The sequence below is a fragment of the Chaetodon trifascialis genome, chromosome 9 (assembly GCF_039877785.1).
Source record: "Chaetodon trifascialis isolate fChaTrf1 chromosome 9, fChaTrf1.hap1, whole genome shotgun sequence".
Classification (NCBI taxonomy): domain Eukaryota; kingdom Metazoa; phylum Chordata; class Actinopteri; order Chaetodontiformes; family Chaetodontidae; genus Chaetodon; species Chaetodon trifascialis.
In genome coordinates, this window is record NC_092064.1 from 25,211,681 (window position 1) to 25,232,742 (window position 21,062).

The 21,062-nt window shown below is 41.4% G+C and overlaps 1 protein-coding gene across 1 annotated transcript in view; it reads left to right on the top strand.

Annotated features, from left to right (window-relative positions):
* gbe1b (glucan (1,4-alpha-), branching enzyme 1b) overlaps nucleotides 1-19,533 on the top strand; it is a 72,577-nt gene extending 53,044 nt beyond the window's left edge. The window contains exons 14-16 of the mRNA XM_070971044.1: nucleotides 1,847-1,977; nucleotides 9,179-9,296; nucleotides 18,110-19,533. Coding sequence (XP_070827145.1) covers nucleotides 1,847-1,977; nucleotides 9,179-9,296; nucleotides 18,110-18,172 — 312 coding nt within the window. The 3' untranslated portion in view covers nucleotides 18,173-19,533. The remainder of the gene's footprint in view (nucleotides 1-1,846; nucleotides 1,978-9,178; nucleotides 9,297-18,109) is intronic.
* Nucleotides 19,534-21,062: the final 1,529 nt, after the last annotated feature.

Here is a 21,062-nt window from a genome sequence, read left to right on the forward strand (position 1 = left end):
CAGAAACAGCTAAGACAAAAATTTCTTATTCAAGGACTGATGCAATATCACAAAAACATCACTCACAGATAATGCCAATAACTGCTCAGAGATTCTGCTGTAATAACCAGATGAGTCTGAATCCTCTGGACAGCTTATCAATGACATTGCCAAGGTAATCGTGCTTAGTGGGAATATTCCATCGCTCGGTTCAATATTTCACCGCGGTGGGAGGATCCAAGGGCATTCTGTAGTTAAAATGAGAAGCAGAAGAGGATCTGTCAGCAGCTCTCCCTGTTGTCCGCAGGTGTAAGTGAACTAAGTGGAAGTGGAAACATGCAGGGACTTTGCTGAAAAGTGTGGTTTGTGCCCACCTCTTTGAAGATGTGCAGCTGTGAGCTTCAAAAGACCGAACTCTGGACATGAACCGAAGCTCCTGTTAGTGCAGAGATAGCATCACTTGAGGTTTCCCTCTGTGATGAAGTGTAAATAAACCAGTACACACTAGCATGCAGACTGTGGCGTCCAGAGTGGTCCTCTACTTATAGCAGCATTACTTAACTGAGAGATGAACAATTACAGTTAACCTTAAGATACTTTATTGGTAATATGACTTAAATATATCTTTATTGCCATCGTAAACGCTGTCTGTGAATGACAGTGCTTTGATTTTTGTTTGAATTATGAGAGAAACATTTTCTAATATTGAGGTCACTGGATGTCACTCAGCAATTTGGTCACATAGCATCCCCTCAGCAAACCTTAGGGGAAAAGTCGAAACATTATTTGACCTCTCATCTGCAGTGGGTTACATCTTCAAATGTGTTTTCAATGTCTCCTGTCTCCCTGGAAACATAAAATGTTTGCCAGAGGGGCAAAACCCACATTTAAATCCAATTTTTCCTCAAACTGTGCTGGCTGCACTGCAGTTGACTTAACTTGCATTCCAGTGAAGAAAAGGAGCGGAGAGGAGGGTCGCAGTCTGAGGAAGAATTGGATTTGAACAGTGGTTTCACAAAAATACTTTCACTCGGAGCGCTGAGGTCACAAATGGAGCTACTGTAGAGATTTACTCATGCTTTCATGGCTATGTTTCATCAAAACTGTTGTTTCAGGTCAGAATGATGCTGCAGGCTGTGACAGAAAGAGAAACTTAACATACGCTTGCACCTAACGTCCAACTAGAAGACATGTGCTTATACATATGCTTCCATATGTTTGCATCACAGGGAGATCTTTTTCATGGTGCACACTTTTCCAGTAAACATCAACACATTCTGAATATAATCACAATTCATGGTTATCACAGTCTTGATGAATGCAGGTTATCTTTGTTTTCCGAGGCTGAAGTAGTTACAGCCAGTCAGAGGAGCTTACCCCAAACTTGTGGACGTCTAATGCAGAAATGGACCTGTTAAAAGACTCCAGGCTGTCAGCTCAATCCTTAACGTCCATCTTCTCTGCCGGTCCGATGAAGGGGTGCTTATCTTCTCATTCAGCCGTGAATATGCTGCCCTGAAATTGGCTTGGGGAACAAGGCACTAAAAATAGGGGGTTGGGTGACATTGATAATCTCTGCTAATGACACGTTAACAGTAGCTCGCTCCACAGCAGAGTGGCGGCTGTATCATGTGCAGCTGTCTAAAGCTGACAGCGTGTGCCTCGCGCTAACCTGGGCCGCTGCCTTCTGCTGATGAGTGCCACCTGAAATTTGATGTGGGAATGCTGCTCAGCCTATTTGGAAATGTGGACTCCGCTGATATAATGTGCCCCATTATAAGTCTCTAAATCCAAGATGAGAAAGGTAATGACTATTCATGAAGAAATATTTTATTACCTTTTTTCCCTCTCCCTTCTCCTCCTCCAGGCCTTTGTGAGCGCCAAGCATGAAGAGGACAAGGTCATTGTGTTTGACAGGGCAAATGTGCTCTTTATCTTCAACTTCCACCCCAGTAAGAGCTTCCAGAACTACAGGGTGGCTGTAAGAGTTCCAGGAAAGTATCCTTTTTTGCTCTCATCTGCCATGTCACCGCTCGTTTGCTTTAAGTCTTCCGACATTGGCTTCCCTCTGTCACGCCACAGTGCGCACCCACAGTGCCTCTCAGAGTAATGATGTCTTTGTTAGTTACTGCTTTTATGCAACAACACCACTCATTTTTTGAGCTTGAAATCACTAACTGGCCATGTTTCAACCAAGATAGTACATTTCTGTTTGAAGGGGCAGGAAGGAGATAGGAGTAAGAAAAAATATGGAAATTGCATGACCCATGTGCACATTAAGACTTTTAAAGCTCGCACTGAGTACGGGAGCTCTTTTGGGAAGGCTTGTATCTGTGCACCACTCTGGGCCAGAGTGAGATAAAGTGGGTCAACAGCTGTTTAGTACACACATTAATGGTCCACAGTGGATAAATTTGATCGACCCTGGTTATCCTGTAACTTTTAGTCTAGCACCACCAAGAAGTCCAATTTTCCACTTGTCCAACACTTCATTACAGGATCCTCTGAAACGAATGACTGCGTTCCCATCAGAGCCACCGCTGTGGCTATGAAGACATTTTAAGGATAAGTCTTGCAATATCCTGTATTTCTCTTATTGTTAACGAACCCCATGAAATGAGCAAAACCAATGCCGTCTTTTAATATTCTCCGACTTCGCCAGCCTGGGAACCCACTGATTTGCACCCAGTTGCACTGAATATGTAAATCTTAAAAAAGTTTGTATATGCCAGTGCGCTATTTATCTGCACTGATGTTCATCAGCTTTCCAGAGAGGTAGCAACTGTATGGCACGGCCGGTGTGTGTTGCACTTTAGTCTTATTACAGTATCGGAGTTATTTTAATCTTTTAATCTCACTTGCATATATCAAGGTGAGCAAGTAGCTGATCTCAATGCATGAAGATCAGTAACATTTTAAATGGGATCTGAGGCTCTGAGTAGCATAAACTGTGCATGCTCCGTCAGTCACATGGGCCCGTATAAGCAACCTCGCCAATCATCTTCACTGCTGCTACATAACTGATGGTATGATTTTAAAGGCTGAACATGGTTCAGAATCAATCTACCAATAAATTCATCAGGGCTTTGAAGATGCTAAACATCGTCTGTGAGTGGATGAGGGATCTAACCACCGTGTCAGACTTGTTTAAAGTAAATGTGATTTTTTTTGACAATTTTAATTGCAGCATTTTGTCTGAGGCTGAGACTTCTGTGGTGTAATTTTAGCGGTCACTGTTGAGAGGAATATGAGTCAGTTGTTTATAGTGGTGTTGTTATGCTATTAGGGAGAAATAATAGCACAGCCCAGTGATTCCAAAAGCGCTCTCTTTAGCAGCGTTGGCTGTCTGTCTTCCCAGCAAGCAGCGCAGAGGAATTTAATGAGTCCCACAGTTGTGATTACAGCAGGCTTAATGATCAGGGATGTGAAGGGGGACAGAAAGCTGACAGATTTGTATTTATTATAATGGACATCACTCTCCTCTGGCGCTCAGTGAAGCTCACGCCATCAGCTCCCTGGATGGATACGAAGCTGTGTTGCTTTTTCAGCTATGACTTAAATAATGTAGTGGTGAGTCAAAACCCAGACAGAGTTTGTTAGTTTTGTCGGGATGTCAGCAGTTCAGATCGCTATCCATGAGCGGCTCTGTCTCAAATTATGATGATTCAATTGGCTGACAATGAGGCCGTGAAGCAGCAGTTATTTCTTTGATTTCTCCTTTTTTTTTCCCTTGTTTCATTTAGATGGATAAGCTGATGGTTCCCGCAAATTATAATGATATGATACAACTTTGAAAGTGTTATGAAAATCCAAAATGAAAGAAAGTTTTTAATACAGTATCAGCAAGATGATGCCATTATATTAACAAGCAATATCTTCTGAGGGGAACTGCATTGCATTTTGCACGGTTGTCACATTATCTGGCAGTTATTCTATTATATATTGTTAGATAGATGTTTAGGTTGTAATGTCAGTGGCTGCCTGGGAAGCACGATTCTTCCGGTGGATGAAAAACGATGCAGAAAGAACATTTCTAATCTCTATTGTTAGTTTCCTTAAAAAGGACAAAAACAAAAATCATGTCATTAAATGTGAGTAGTGACACAGAACAGTAATCAGGTTTATTTGATGATTAAAAAACCACAGAAGTAACCCCAAACCTCTTAATATCATGCGTTAATTGTAAGCTTGTTTGATGTGCAATAATTGTACGTTCTGCCTCGTGTTTTCGGCTCTGCCTTGATAGGGTGAATCTTGGGCACACCACTAATAGCCTTGCTTCAGTGTCTGTAACACCGTTTTTGAGGGTTTATTTTCATTTAGATGGAACCACATCTTTTCCTCCTGGTGCTTCTTTTGATGTTTAAGGAGAGGCCTCAGACACTGGGTGGGTTGAGAGGAAATGCAAATAAATGTGAGGGCAAAGCTCTGGCTGTCATTATACAGAGAAGCAGTAAACACATAAAGGCAAATGTGCTGTGTGTGTGAGGAAGGTAAATGCGCAGTGTGTATGAGGAGATGCAGATCCTCCGATGGGAATGTGTGCAGAGGATCCAATTAGGGGAGAAGACAGATGAAAGTGCCACTCAGAGGCAGAGGAGGTAAACAAGACAAGCTCAAAGAGTCCAAAAGTGCTTTTTCATTACACTCAGCTGTCATATACTTAAACTTTCTTCCACCTGTGTGAGGGTCAGGGATGTCACAGTGGAGCCCCACACCACTGCTCTATCTGGAAATAATAGCTGAATGCAGCTGACCATGCTGTTCACCACGGAAAATGGATCCAGTACAGGGTGTTATTTCCTTTGGCAAAATGGCAAGTACCCTATTATATCAGAGGGTGGGTGCCCCTCTCCAGCAAAAACCCATCAAGTTACCTTTTGTTGCCCTCTGTCACATGCTGGATGACTGCATGTTGGTCCAGATGCGTCTTCAGGTGGTTTCTCCGTTTGCTTGTCATGAAACTTTTACAGCTATTTTATTACTAAACTAAAGAAATAAGCAGCTGCATCCAGCTCTGCGCACACGCTTCAGTTTATCGCTTAATTATATGTACGAGAAACTTTAGGAAAAAACAGTTGGCAGTGCAACACTGAAAAGAACCCAAAGTTGACACTGCTCAGATGTGTTTCAGCTAAATGCTGTGGTTTTAGTGTCAGGGGTATGATGTAAAACTGAAAGTCTGCTGTCTTAACTTTACAATGAATAAATAACTCAATATAGTCATCATCCCTCTGTAGCAGTCCTTAGTTGGATGCGCACTGACTGTTTGGCCTCTTCATATTTTTAGACAAGCTTTTCTTTTGCTTCTCAGTGTCCTCTTTTGAATGTTTTTTTCCCCTCCATGAGGAACAGGAGAGAAAGTGAAGCGAAGCACCTCTTCAGAAACGCTGGCCATTAAAATGCAGTCAACGTCAGCTTTTCGACAGGCACTCAAACCATCAGTGTTTTTTATTATTTTCTCTCTGACTCGTGGTGGACACATTCTTCAGGCACTGGGCTTTATCTGGCTGGTTAGAGTATTTGAAATCCCAGTTGGATCCTGTCATGAAAGCTGTACCTGTCAGGGCAGATTGGTCTTTGATTTACACTGTGCCAATATTCAGTTGAGATTGTGTCAGGTCATCATTCTCCTCTTCTGTCTGAGCTGCTCCTTGAATGCTGTTTGGAGTAATTCAACTGCAGGTGCTGTGACATTAACTAACTAAAACTTAGAATAAAATACACTGGGTCATGCATAGATTATTTACTCTGATATTTCCTAGGAAGTACTACAGTAAGGTATTTGTTTTTTTACCACAGCGTGCTGTAAGATACATTGAGCTGCTTTTATTTCAGACATTAAACAAAATGCCTGAAATAATGGTGTTCTCTCGATCATGGTATCACTGCACTCAGCAAAGTAATTCCTTAATCTGGGAACTATAGTGACGTCAACTCAAATGGAGCGAAAATAAGAGAAGTAGCATAAAATAACTCTCTGCTGTAAACAGGTAAATCTGGTGCACAAAAATAATCTGCAGTTCAACACACCCCAAACTCCGAAACTTATCAGACCCCTTATTTATCAGCAGTAGCATATCCATCTCTGCTTCATCCACATTTCTTGGCCCCCACCTCTGCGACAGACGGAACGTCAACACAGACCACATTGTCATAAAAGCTCAGCAAAGTGTCTCCTTTCTCCAGCAGCTCGATAAATTCAGACGGCGGATCGCGCTCCTTCTGAACGTCAGTTATTGAATGCGTTGTCCAATCATCTAACAGTCTGATTCAGCCAGTGAAACCTACGTAAACGGAGTCTTAATCAGTCATCAGAGGCACCCCTGTTCCATCAATAAAATCCCCCTTCTGACACTGATCATGAAGGAAATTTACTGAAACGTTGATCATATTCCCTCAATGCACAGGAAAGTGTTTGCTCAAAACTCCGGCAAGCTCGGTAGGTCAAAGTTGAGGATCTAAGGGTCTCGTTTACATCAGTCTGTATGAGCCTCAGCTGCTGCTTGGCTCGACGGCTCTCACAGCCGTCTGTTTCTACCATTTCTTCCACCCTGATGTAAGTTGCACCTGCTGGGCAGAAGGCAGGGGAAAGTCAACTCTTAAAAGGCGAGATACGGTATTTAGAATGCTCACAAGGCCAAGCCACATTCTTCACATCTCGCCCGGCTCTTGTTCACCCACGCCAGGGTGCTATTACTTTCATAAGGCCAGAAAAAATGACAAGCTGATGGAGAAACTAAGTGGTGGCTTGGTCTGCAATCATGGTCATGGCCAGATTGTTTTCAGGTCATCAATGGCTCTAATCATCAAGCTTCAGACTGCCTTCTTTTTTCTCTGCTCATTGGGCAAAATTGATTGTGTACTTAAATCTTCCCCTTTATTCACAAAGGCTGTATTGATTACAATAGTTTACAGCTGAACTGCAAGCGGTTGTTGCAGCCGTCTGTAGCCAATAACAAAGACATAATCGCTCAAACCTTCCAACTACCAATTTGTGCTGGTTCTTGCTTCCTTGCAGAGAAGTTTGCCGGGGAACTCTGAGTTATTGCAACTATGCCTCATTTCCAGCGCACACTGTGCCACAGACATGCACACATACAGTATGCATGCAATTCACAAGCCTGGAGATGCACAAAGGCAGCGTGAAGGAGCACCGTAGAGTCACTAGCGCTCCAAATTCCATGCACTGTTAGGATTACTTAATGTTACCGTTTTTATTGTTTGTATTAGGAGTATTAACCTTTGAAACCACACAAATCCTCAGTTCCCCAGAAGCATTATAGTGTAAGAATATTTCCATATTCCTGTGGTATTTATTATAAAACTGTCATAGCAAAATTAGTTTGTTCTGTCAATAAAACCCCATCGAGGCCGAGTAGAGCAGAGGAGGTGTGGAGGAGGGGATCTTCCTCCCCGGCAGAAACAATGCACAGAGCAGCACTTCTTTTTAATCATCACTATCAAAGCAGACAAGCAAGCAGCAAAAGCGGAATTTTCCCGGCTCTGGGGCAGAATGAGGCAGTGTTTGAGGATCACACTCCAACTCCAGAATATCGCCTATGGGGAGATGAAGGTGATTATTCAGCCCGCCAATTAGGCCGCTGTTTGCATGTCTGCTCCGCTCTCCTGGTGTTTGTTATAGCACTGTTCCTTACAGCTCCTGTCCTAAGAGACAAGAGTAAATAATGCGCCGCACAGATGTTTATGGGCATTTACATTGTGCATGGACATCAAGGTACATGTGTCGGCTACTCAGCATTTCTGACTGGCATGAGCAAGGCTAAACTTTGCCTTCCTTTCCACATAAAAATATATATTTATGCACATACTTGTCAATGTGCACTTTCTGGCATTTTTAAATCCAGCTTTTGAAGTGTCTTAAATATTTCCTCTGACAATAATAATGGCCTTGTAACTGATCCCAACATCAATCCTTTTTGTGTGGAGCAGCAAGATGGGGACCATAAAAGTCTCATTTCTTAAGACACTTTGGGAGCTATTTCCTAACAATTTAGATATCACATTAGTCAGAACTCTCCGTTTACCCCAGCTGAAGGGCATTATTCATTGTGTAATCGATTTCATCCTGCACTTTTGTGAAAAGGTGAATGTTTGCTGCAGCCCTCGCTGGAGCACATGGCGTAATTTACATATTATATTTCATGCAGTGTCTCTCCATCCTCTTCAAGAACATGCGTATTTCATGAAACTGTGGTTACCTTATTATAGAAACTGCCATCCATCAGCTTTTCAGTGTCTGCATCCTTATTCAGAAGCACAGCATAGAGACACACACGCACACACATCAAGATACCTTTACTATATGTGATCAAAGACAGATTAACTGTCTATAACTGTCTCAGAGCAGCTCAGAAGCACCACAACATCCCCCTGCCTGACGTGTTATATTGTTTTCCAACTTTGAAGCTTTTTTTTGACAATGATCAACTTAAAGAGATTCTTAAATAAAAGTGAAAATGATGCATTAGCAATATAAGGTATGTTACATGTTAGTAGTGATTTGCTAAAAAAAGCTAAATTATTCCACCGTGATTCGTGGTAAAACAAGAAAACTTGGAAAAGTCCAAGAGGAGTGGATACTGTTTATAGACATTTTAGTTTTGTGTATTTGTTGTCACACATTTGGATCACTTTTTTTGGTTGACTTCATTATTTATGCAGTAAATTAGACAAATTAGACAGGCAGGCTGGATGCTTGAGCCATGGCTGAATCACTTTTGTATTATGTTCATTTCAGGCTGCGTTCGCTTTGTCTATTAGCGCTCTGCACTGTCACTTCGTAGTGTTGCAAAGGGGAGATGAATGTTGATGGATGTGAGGATTTCAATGAATATAAACCAGCTCAGCGCTGCTAAACCACAGCTGCGCTCAAAAAGCACTGGTGATCAAACCTCCTCTTGTGCTTCTTATGTCTTATTCTGAACCGCCTTCTGCACACCGCTGACTAATGCAGTATCTGCATCTGATCTGCACAGCTGATTTCCTGTCTCAAAGTGAATTTAGTGATGTAATAGCACCCAAAACACGTAAAAAAAAAATGTTGCTTGCTGGATTTTTGCTTCAGATTTGGCAAATCGTTACATACTGCTAATATAGCAGGCAGTTTTGAATACAGCCTTAGATCTTCTAACTGAGTGTCCTGCTGCTTTTGTGCCTTAACCTCAATCTTCTTCAGATACAAAATCAAGCTGGATTCAGATGAGGTTCAGTATGGAGGCCACGGACGGCTGGACCACAACACAGAGTTCTTCACAGAGCCCCAGCCTTTCAACGGTCGCCCCAACTCCATGCTGGTAAATATTTCTTTTGACTCGTGAAAAGGTCTTCTTTTGTCGAACATCACTCAGTCCCAAACATGGAGTGCACTCAAATTAGAAGTCCAGGGCCATTGTAGTCGAGTCCGGTCTCTAGACCACTTTTCTAATAGCCTATGCTGTATCACCATCCCACTCTGCATACTAATTTGGAGGACGCTGGCCATTCACACTGACAAAGTGACAAAATTAAGTATACTCAAAAACGTCAGTATGCATGTTAAATGATTTGTGAGTGTGCTGTTGATGGACACTATTGTCCCACAATGCAGTGCACATATGTAAGCTAATGGAGGAGATGCTCACGGCTGAAAAACATCAAAAGCACTCGTGGGTGGTGATGAGACAGCTCCAGAAATATCTCGGAAGATGGAAAAAAAAAAAGAAGGATTACAACTTTGGACAAACATTTCTCTTTCTCTTTGTTGTGTCCAAATTTGTTTTGCCTGCAGCGTTACAAACTTGGATGTCTGGAATAATCTCCTATTATTACAAATATATAAAAGGAACATGAATGTCTTGTGTAACAGCGTTAGTACCTGTGGTATTTGTACGTGTAGATTTAGTGCATCGCGTTGGTCTCACATACCTGTTCAGGTGTGCAGGTGTCGCGATCCAGGTATAGACCTTTCTGACAGGAGATCTCATTAATGGTTTTTAAAGTCGGGTCAACACCAGAATATCTTCCAGCCACTTCGACAATGTGCATAACATCCTGACATGCTACCATCCCCGACCCGCCACTCATGCGTTTGTATCTTTCTGGCGAGGGCGCACATGAACAGCGCTCCATAGACAGGCAGGGTATTCATGGTAGACTTGATGAGTCTGTGGATGCGTTGTTAAAAGGAATATTAGCGGGCATCATTAATGCTATTAGTTACGCTTGTGTTTTTTCCCCGTCAGTCTGCTGACTGGAAATCTGCAATTATAAGTAATGTTCCTCAGACTTGTTTCGACAGTGTGCATTAATCCGGTGGATGTTGATGATATTACAGTAGTTAAGCGTTGCCTGTTTTCCAGGGAGAGAGGTTTTCACACAACCTGTTTTGTGTGATGAAACAGCTGTTAGCGTATTAATGTTTTGTCTTTTTAGGTTTAGCTTTTGATTCGACAAATCAGTTTTCTCAGCCTGAAATTGAGCTGGAGTGAACGGATCCTTTCGAGCCGTTCTGATGAGGTTCAACTGCGTTGTCTTGAAAGACAGTTGCCTGTTCTGGCAAAAACCCAGCAACTCCCTGGTCTGGGCCTCTCAGCTTAACCACTGCTCCATAATTTATTCTCCTCCTCATTAATGTGATTAGCTTTTAATGCAGAGTCCAGAAAATGATCAAATAGGACTGCATTCAAAAAAATACTGGATCTGTCTGCCATGGGATGGTACCCATTGTTTGCGGTTTCTCCACAACATTAGGCTTTGTTTGTGAATATCGTATTTGGCTTCTATGCATTTTACTCTGCTCAAGCTGGCAGTTATCCTGGAGTCATTGAGCGTTGTGTGAATCTGAAATCTACGGAGCTTTCAGATTCTCCGGCAAACAATGTGCATTATTCATGGTGTTAGAACTTACCTTTTCATGTGCATGCCTCTTAAACTCGCACGGCATCATGGAGGGGAGAAAATGTCTGCGAGAAAGAACCACTGGGCCTCCATCATGGAGACTGCTTTAGGCTAATAGCATGAACTAGGTCGGTCCTTGAAATATAGCAAGAAACACTGATATGCATTTTAAGCAGAGAGCTCCAGGATCTTCCTCATGTTTGCCTCCTTTTTTCCTGATGTAATTTTTTCTTGATTAAAATGCTGAAAGGCAATAAGATGTTTATGAATAAGGTCAGGGATGAATTAGTGTGGATCAGCACCGATACCCGTGCACTCCAACTGTAACTTGGCTGATTGCGTGTTAGATCTTATGTTAATGAATCCAATTAATGCGTGAGGACAGTGATGTCTGTGAAGTGGTCTGCACAGTCACCCTTCATCTCCTCCTGTGGTTTTTCAGTTTGTTTCATAAAATAATATCTCAAGGCACTCCACTTAAGCTGTTGCAGTCAGTACCAGCGTTGACACGGCACCTGATGAGGCATTTGTTTATCTGAACTCAACTTGAACCTCCTCAGATCAATACGGAAAGCGCTGCAGTTGGACGGAGCACTTTTATGCATTGAAAACGTGTTTGGCAAAGCTCACGCTGCAATTTAGAGCATCAATTCAGCATTATTTAACCCCAGTCAAAAGGCCTCTTCCTCTTTCACGCAGACAGTGATCCTCTGTCGTATTAGCTTAGGTTTCGTCAGTTAAGGACTCAAATTCCACATTCTCTTAAATCTTTTCCAACTCTTATTAATTCAAACACCAGTGCTTCACCCACGTCCCTCTTGGCCAAAATGTGAAGTTTAGTTAACAAGTCATCTGCTAATGTTGGCACCATTATGGATTAATGTGCAATGAAAGGGAGTGAGAGGAGCAGGGCTGACAGGGAGGAGGGAGGCAGGGTGTGGACACTTCTGCACATACTGTATCTCCCTCATAGAGATTGCAGAGTGAGACTCTAGTCTTGCATAAAGATGCTGCTTCTCCTTCTCCTCCTCACACCTACCTGGTTTTGACAAGAATAATCAGACAAGAGCCTCTGCGGGGGCTACGAAATGTTCCCACACATCCATGTTTTATTTAACGACTGTTGCTTTCAAAGTCTACGCAAACTTCTTCTCTCCTGTTTTTTTAATGGGTCCATCAGTTCTCCAGCCTCCTCATTACTGGCCAATGATAAACTCTCACGTCCTCCTTGAATACGTCACTCAGACTTGAGGATACACACAGCTGGATGAAGCCGGCGGCGTCGAGAGCGTCCCGATGGCCCGGCAGGCTTTGGCGAGCATCATGTAGACTTAACGCACCTTGTTTACAAACCTGGTCCTGGACTGTTGTCATGTGACATCTCTTTAGCTCTTTCAGTCATTTCTTTCATTCCGTCATAAAAAAAAAATCGATGAAGAGAAAAATACCATCACTTCACAGAAAAAACAAGAACAAGCTCGAGCCTGTTAGACGTGACACAGATGGTAAACAGGTTCTACAGTGTTTACAGAGGAATGCTGCACGCTGCAGTAGAAACTGCTGAAGAGGAAACTTTTATTATCTTTCTATCTTATCTTTTACACGCATCTTGCTGAAACTACCTCTGTTTTGATAATGTGACAGATTCCCCTTTAAAAGGGGTTTATACATTTTAAGGTTTACAAGTTGCTTTATCAGTGATTAATGAAACATGTATAGATCAGTCATTAATTAGAGCAAGTTTTGGGTTTCTAGGTTGTGAAAAATTCCCTTTTGCTGTTCTTTCTCATTTGTCCTCATTAGCAAAGGTTATTAAGTCCCAAAATATTCACATTTTACATTATTTAATGGTTAAGTAAGTCAGCAGTTTAAGATGAAAGTACCATCTATGCCTAAAATAAAACAATCTGCATGTATTCTTTCTTACTAATTGATAAGATCCATGTCAGTGACTAGTTCTAATTAAAATGCTAATATCAGTTCTGGGTTGTGACGAAGCACAATGTGAAAGGATATTTAGTTTTAGCAGCAACTATTAACCAGACCAGTGATTCCCAAAGTGGGAATCACGGCACCCTGGGGTGTTTTGAGGACAGGCCAAAATGCCAAGATTTATCATATCATTTTTTTATTTTATTATGTGTTTTTAACGATGTTTCAGCACATCAGCGACATGATATTAAGTACGCTGTGTTTTCACACAAATCAAAACAGCTCGCCGGTTGTGACAGCACCACGACACACCGGCTCGGGAGTTTTTCAGAAGCTCATTAGTCAGAAAAATAGTGACCGTCAGAGCAAGTGATGGAAAGGTTTGTCACGGTAAACCGAGCTCAGAGAAATGCTGATACACCTCAGCCCTAAACATCTGTATGGGTGATGGGGCTCTTTCATCCCTGGTACACATCGGTGGAGTCAGGGGGGTTGTGATCTCTCTCACAGCAGGCTCACATGTGCCATGGAAGTGCCTGCAAACTTTTTTTTGTTTTGTTAGTGCTTGTACACATTAATATAAGCTCATTTTGATTTAAACACATCTAGCGTGACTCTTAATTCACTGTTTATTTGAAGTGAAATATTCGTCTGTATATCTGTTTCGTGCCTTTTATTCTCTTCTGTTTTCTCACTGAAAAGGCTCAAACAAGCCCACCGTGCTCTACCTGCTCAGAACCAGAAGACAGACAGACACAGTTCTGGACCAGTTGGTGAACATAGTGGAACATTTGCTGCGAAAGAGGCAAATATTTTTCTCAGGAATTGGCTGAGACCACTAGAGACCAAAGACAGAGCTAAAATAAAGTGAATACTGGACCTACGTTCGTCAGTTAGCCTGAAACGTGACTCTAAATGAAAGCTAATCCATAACTGCTCGATGTGCATATAAGCAATTTCACCCTATCAACTTCAAAAGGTGTCACATGATATAAAAGAAGATAAGAAACAGTGTTTTTACACACATGCATGTTATATTGCGGTTTGGGTGGTTCGGAGATTTGTAGCCAGTTACATATTAGCATGCATTAGATAGCACATATTTATTATTGAAAGTAAAAGCATCTATTTCCTACTTTTTAGAGTGTTTTCAGCTGTTTCTTAGCAATAACAGGAGAATCGGCAGTCGGGCTCGTTTCGTTTTACCTCTGGTAATCTGAACAGAGTGAATGTTTCAGCAGCTATGAAGCCATGAAGCTGAATAAAAAGGATGAAAAATGCACTCTGCTATTTATGCAAATAAAAAGTATTGCAGCTAAGCCTTCATCTGAGTGAACTGACAACTTGATATACTCAGCCGAGCGTTTCATGAGAATCTCGCACATCAAGAACTCGGACTTCTGCTGTTGAACGACTACAGTTCATTCATTTAGCAGGACAGAAACTTCAATAGTCCAGCACCTCAGTTTCCCGAGCGAGAAAATGTTTGTTTTTTTTCGGTTAACCTCTGGTATTTGTCACATTTACAATTTCGTTTGAGTGTTATAATGTCAAAGACGTAACGCAAAGAAGCGCTGATGAATAATTAGCCGCTTCCAAAGCGTTTGATAAACTTTGCATGCATCAAAGGGGTTGTCTCCTTTGACAGTTTCACAAAAAGAAATTAAGCTGAAGTGAGGAAGAAATAGACGTGAGCGAAACTTAGCAGGCGCGTGGCAAATGATCAAAATCTGTACATTTCCATCAGAAACATCTAAGGCCTGATGTTGAAGTCTGAACTAACAGAGTAAAACTGTGACAGGACTGCGTCACATACACATGCTGTGTATACTGTGTGCTACAGGTGTGTTAGAGTTTATTGTGCTCTTATTTTAACAAAGTTTCTCCATTGTGCACGAGTTAAGTCTTAAAGTGTTTTTGCTATTAGCAATATTAGTCAGTTAAACTCAGCCTGATCATAATTGAAGTCAGTACTTAAGGATATGGCCATTATTTCTGTTAGATATGACAACATGATACTCAGTAGATTGAGTGCTAATGTATGAGCATGGTGATATTGCTGCATTTGTTTCAGCAATTGAGTAAAATGTTCATATAACTATACGAAAGAGGGCCAACGCTCCAAAAATAAGTAAGACAGAGAAACAGATTCTATCCTTTAATTGAGTCTTAACTTAGTTAACCATCCAAGTCAGGTTTTTGTTGTTACGCAGTCAGATCCTCGGTCTGCCTGAAGTACAACCTACATGTACAGAAGTGCTTAAGGGGAGCTGATCCTTGCTAAGTGAGTAATGGAGCCAAGCAGAGACATGTCTGGAGACTTTAAATGCACGGATAGTCAGGCTGTACTCTCGCCAGTAGCCCGGGTCAGGAGACAGAAACCGAGTGGATGATAGATTCCTGTGAAGCACCTCATGAATCCTTCATCAGCGCGTTTGAACATTGATCAGATTGAGTATTAGCCTGAAGGCTGGACTTGAGTGACTGAGAATGAAATCCAGATTCTCACATGAGAGCGTGATTCGGGGTGATACAAGAACATCCTTGAGACAAAAGAAGTTAAAGAAAGGGCGCACGGCCTCGGCTAACTTTGTACTAACGCAGTGCATGTACTTCAAAAACAGATTGCTTTGCTTCCTCTTCATCACAGTTTGTTTTGCATGTCTGATTTGAACACTTGGAACAAATTGTGAGATTTGCAAAGGTTCCGCTGTACAGTAAGTGCCAGTTGTAGCTGCTGTTGCTTAGACCTGAAAAGCCGCTCATGAGTGTCTGCTGGTGAAGTGGTAAACACCTACTCCAAATGACTCATCAGAGAGCAGCAGGCTTTGTGGACATATTCAGACACATCCTGGCAGATGCTGGAGGACCAGGGATGCTCGTTGCACATCGCCTTCACAAAACGCTGGCAACAGAATTTGTGCTACACTGATGATAACTGAGTCTGACATTATGCCTGACAAATGTATATTAATGGACTGGATGTGTGATCTAAATTAGATCATTGCATTGGTTAATCAGGAATGTGAAGTCATCAGTGGGTGGGTTTAGAAACTTTTGAATTGGGGCTTTCTAATATGAAATCATATCAATGAATTGCTGCTGTTTGTAATGAGCCCACAGTCATGGCTGAATTATGAGACAATGGAGCAATGCATCTGACGCAAGGTGTCATTTCTAGTCATTTGGTGTCTCCTTGTAGTTGTTTTGTGTATCTTCGTGGTTGTTTGTGTCTCTTTGTAATTGTTTTAGTCATTCTGCATCACTCTGAGGTTACTTTGCATCCCTTTGTAGTTGTTTTGTGTCTCTTTGTGCTCGTTTTGTATCTGTTTTCGGAAATACGTGACAACGAATTGAATTCTACAACATGAGGAAAATATTTTCCTAATTCTAAAATGCAGCAGACTAGTTTGCAAAATGATTTGCTGTGATGTAAAGTCAGTGAATTGTAGAGCATGGGCTACAGCATGCTCTACCTACAGTATAACTACTCATTCATTTATGCAACTAAGTCAACTTTATTCATAAAAGGCCTTTCGAAACAAGACACTGTCGCCAGCGATGCAAACATTAAAGGAAGCATAGCAAGTTAAAACAGAAACAGAGAATGTTGTTGGATGTTTTTTCCACGTCTCTGTGATCACTGTCTCTCCCTGGCCATATTCCCACAGGCCGCTTTGTTTTCAGCTCAGGTCGATAGAAGATGACCCTTTGGTTCTGTGTTTGATGAGAATGTTTCTGACCAAAATGTCACATAATGTGAAATATTTGATCCCTCTTTAATTGTGTGCAGCCTGATTTCTTAGTGTTAATGGATAATCTGAGATATCTAATTCATAACACCTTCGTGTTGTAAGGACTAATATGTCAATTAGAATTTCTTCCACTAATTGCTGTGCCAACACTCGGGACTATCTGCTGCTCTTTGCTCACAGATTGAAGTAGGATTTGCCACCGTTGCTAACTATTTGCTGGAAATAAAAGCTGTTGACATATTCCAGGTTAGGCGCAGTGGTAGTTTTTGTCTAAACAGGTGCAGTGATTCATTCTGCCTTCCCTTCTCTCTGTGGTGCTCCTGCATGAAGACTCTCCCACTGTGACTGTTTAATTAGTCACCAATGTCTGTGTCAGTGTTTCAGTGCCGGGCTGCTCGACTCCCTTGGTGACAAACTGTTGCCAAAGAAACACATCCACAGCGAGCTCAGATCCGCTGATGCCGAAGGGCGGCTTGAAGAGTTCAGGGGGTGATTGAATTGTTTACAGCTCTGCTCTCTTTTTCCGTTTTCTGTTGGGAAATACAGCATCATTTATGTCTGCTCGGCTTTTCCTTTGGCATAACTCTGAAATGACTAATGGTACACGGTGGCTCCTTGCCTCCAAACGACACTGTGAATATCAAAAGGATTGATCAAAGACTTTATTAGCTACACCACTCCAAACTAACACCCTCACTAAGATTTCTTTGTACCGTGTGTGTAAAGAATCTGACATTTCCAGGCTTTTTTTCATGGTGTGCTTATTTTTTGCTGACATGTTTTTTTCTTCAGTCCACCAAAACTCGAGAGATTCTTTTAGTCCAGTTTATGCCCACTGGCAGATTGTATCTTCACAGAATCACAAATTTACAGTTGATGCACAGCCAATATATAGAAATGATGAAACATGTAGTTATTGCATTGATTGGAGTTCAGAATTGAAACTTTTTTTTGTACATTTCTCATTTGGGATCATCCACTTGAATGCACAAGCAATGTAATGTTAATGATATGAATTTGAAACAGATTAAATCACCACCAGCTATGCCAGGATGCATATTCTCCTCATCTGAAAGCTTGAAATGAAATACAGCAGCACCAGGCACAGCTTCAAGCAGCTGTGACTTCTCTCCTCATGCAGATCTGTTGACTCCAGTGCCACCCAGAGGTCTTCATGCAGCTGCAACTCCGTCACCTCTCTAACCTCGATGGCCCTCTTCGATCAAGGCTGTGGTGTTTGTGTACTGAGAGTTATTTTTCTGCTCAGATCTGAATATCCCTCTGAGTGCACCCCCATCCTCTTCTTCGCCATCTCTTTCCTCCTTCTCCTCCTCTTCATTTAGCCGTCATGTCGACTTTGAGGCGATTGCATCAAGGCAGCGCCAAGTGCTTCCATGTCTGACTTCTAAAATGAGGATAAACCTGAAGATTCAGTAATCTCTAAAAATCAGTGATCTCATTAACATCATTAATCTTCAATTGTCATCTCACTTTTCTCCGTTCTTTCTTTCCTGCCTTTGTCTCTCTTTCTCTTTGTCTCTCAGGTCTACATCCCCTGCAGAACCGCTATTGTCCTGGCCAACGAGGAGAGAGATTACTGTTATTAGAGGATGATTGTCCCCACAGAGACCAGGATTGAGAATGGATTCCAACCTCGAACTGAGTGTTAACAATCACCTTCATCTTAAAGTGTCAACCTTGCACACCACCCAAACCCACTTTTTGTGTTCAAGTATTTTTCTAAATGGTCGAAAAAAAAGAGAGCATTGTGAGCTTGTCTGCTTTCAAACACCATCTGCAACCTTAGATGCTGTGTAACCCCATTTACTACAGATTGCTCCATTTGGGAAGCGTCCAACCTAACCAGCAGCTAGAAGCTAAAACTTAAAACCCTGCCGAGTCCGTCCACCACAAGCCAGCAGCCATTTATAGGCTGTGTTGAATTTGGCGTGTCATCTGAAACACATGACCGGAGACTGTGGCAGCAGCACTGCATGCATCCAAACATGGTACAAGCTCAGAGGAAATGAGAATGTTTTCTCTTGTTATATATACTGAAATATATTTTACTTGATTTGATTATTTTGTATTTAAATACAAATAATATTATTGTGTCAAAGACACAAAGAGATTTTCAGTATTACCAGCACTTGTTAATTAAAACGTCCAGGTATTCTATCGCTCGTCATCCATTTTTGTTCATTTGCTTTGTGGGATATTGCAGGTATAAAAATATTGTAATTTGCACAAAGTAATAAGCTGCTTTGAGTTATTACACTTTTAATGGGTATCTAAAGCAGTTGTGTTGTAATGTTTGAATATTTGCAGCTACTCTGAGGATTTATGTGGTTATTTATGGCCCTTTTATTAAGCCAGTAATTTGCAGCTAAAGCAAAGTGATAAAATCACCTAATTTGGATTGTTCACAGTGTATTGCATAATGCCCATGTAACATTTTAGCTGAATTACACAGTTTTTCTCCACTTTGCAAAAAGTACTGCATACTTTTTATCCTACAGTCGATCAAATTAAATTAGTTTATGTCATGAATTTCACTAAACTCTTCATCATTTTGTGTGGGAGAAGAAGCTTTAACAGGCACAATACGATTCACACACCTGACTACTTTAAGACACTGAGATTTATGTGCACCCTGTGCATTGTTCCCCAGCATTCCCCTGAGATTATTGTAGACGTTCCAGAAAAACACAGAAGCGGCCTGAATCCTCACACAGAGCGAAATGTGCCTCTTCCAATTAGCTCTGACTTTTGTGACTTTTGTCTCAACACGCTTGATGATTGAACATCTCAAAGAACAGCTGCAGTGCTCATCCTGTCTTCCCCACGGCTGTTATGTGGAAAGGTTATTGATTAGGTAAAATGGGTATGGACCATCATTGACTGTTTTTATGACTGCTGAACTAACTCAGTCTGGCAACATGTCATTAAAATGGTCTTTCATAAAAGAGGTTTCTTCTTTTGTGGTATATTTCATAATGACAGTGATAATTGGTGTGTTTCCAGTCTTTGTGTCCTTTTGGTTTCCATCATTCTTATAAAAGTCCCTCGTTCCCATATGAATGTATGTCTTTTGGATCATTTCAGGTTTCTCTGCATGTTTTATCAAAGCAGAACTGTCGTAAGTGAAACAAGAGCTGATTTTGGCCACCTCAGATGAAGCTAATGCCTTGATTTACTGCCATGAATACTGTAATTCTGTGATCCACACCTACTGCATTAGTACAGCCATTTAAGCGGCGTATTATAACATATGGCAGGTTTTGATCTGCCTCCCCTGCAGCTGAAGAAAAGAAATTTATATTTAGGACATCTTCCTGTGTTTAGCCAAAACTATCAGCAACATGTCATTTCTTTTTGTATAACACCAAAGCATTAAAAATGCCTTCCTCAGGCAATGAGAGGATCACTCTGCACACATTTCAAGCAACAAGGCTGTGAGCCTCGAGTTGAGTGTTTAATCATCTCTCATCTGACCCAGTGTCATTGTCACTTTACCGGTGCCAAAATGAATTGTCTGCATTTGTTCTCAAAAGTAAAATGGATGTCTGATACACAGAAACTATTGCAGTATATCTTTTTGATTATTACTAATGATAATAAATCAGTGCCTGTCGAGCCACAAGAAAAATGCGAATGAACTGGATGCACTCTGACTACTGATTCTGTCCCGTCACACGCTTATGGAAATGTAGAGGCTTCAGCGTCCTGTCGAGTGTATTGTGATAGTACTCTGTCAGCAAACACTTCAAGCCCAAACTATTCTTTTCAGTATTGATAGTTGCAGTAGTACATTGTAATTTTAAGATGTTTTCAGTTGTTGCCTGTCTGTGAATTTCATCTATCAGTGGAATTCCCACATATTTACGAAGCTGCTTATAGGCAACAAGGAGAGATGTCTCGCCTTGAATTTTACATTTCTATTGTAGCCTCAAGTGCATCTTTTTGCCAAGTAACTGTCATGAGACACGCCACAGGGTTTATGTTATAGATATTCAAATAGAAAGATTTGGCGGATCTGACAACATGACATGACAAATGATAGAATACAACACAATATCCAAACATGGACTTCACTTTTGCCTTTATGAGGAACTTAAACCTCTTTGAAACGCCATCATGCACATGTCCTGTGGACAGTGTGGTGGAATGGCGGACCAGACTTCAATAAGAAAAGCCCTGAAATCTTGGGGATGACAAAAGAGGGAATACTCTGTGCACTCTGCACTGAAACATAAAGTTTCAGTTTCCATTTGGTGACCAGTGAAGCTGTGAAATGTTGTTACGGGACTATACAGAGCAATCACCTCAGTGATTCCCACAACATGATGTAAGAGGGATGAAAGACAGATCATCACACCATAATACTTACATTTCCATCTCCTAGGCATCCACACTTTGCGCTACTTACACCAGATTATGTGTCTTTGTGCACTGGCATCAATGCAAGCAGGTTCTTAATAGCAGCTGCACCATGAA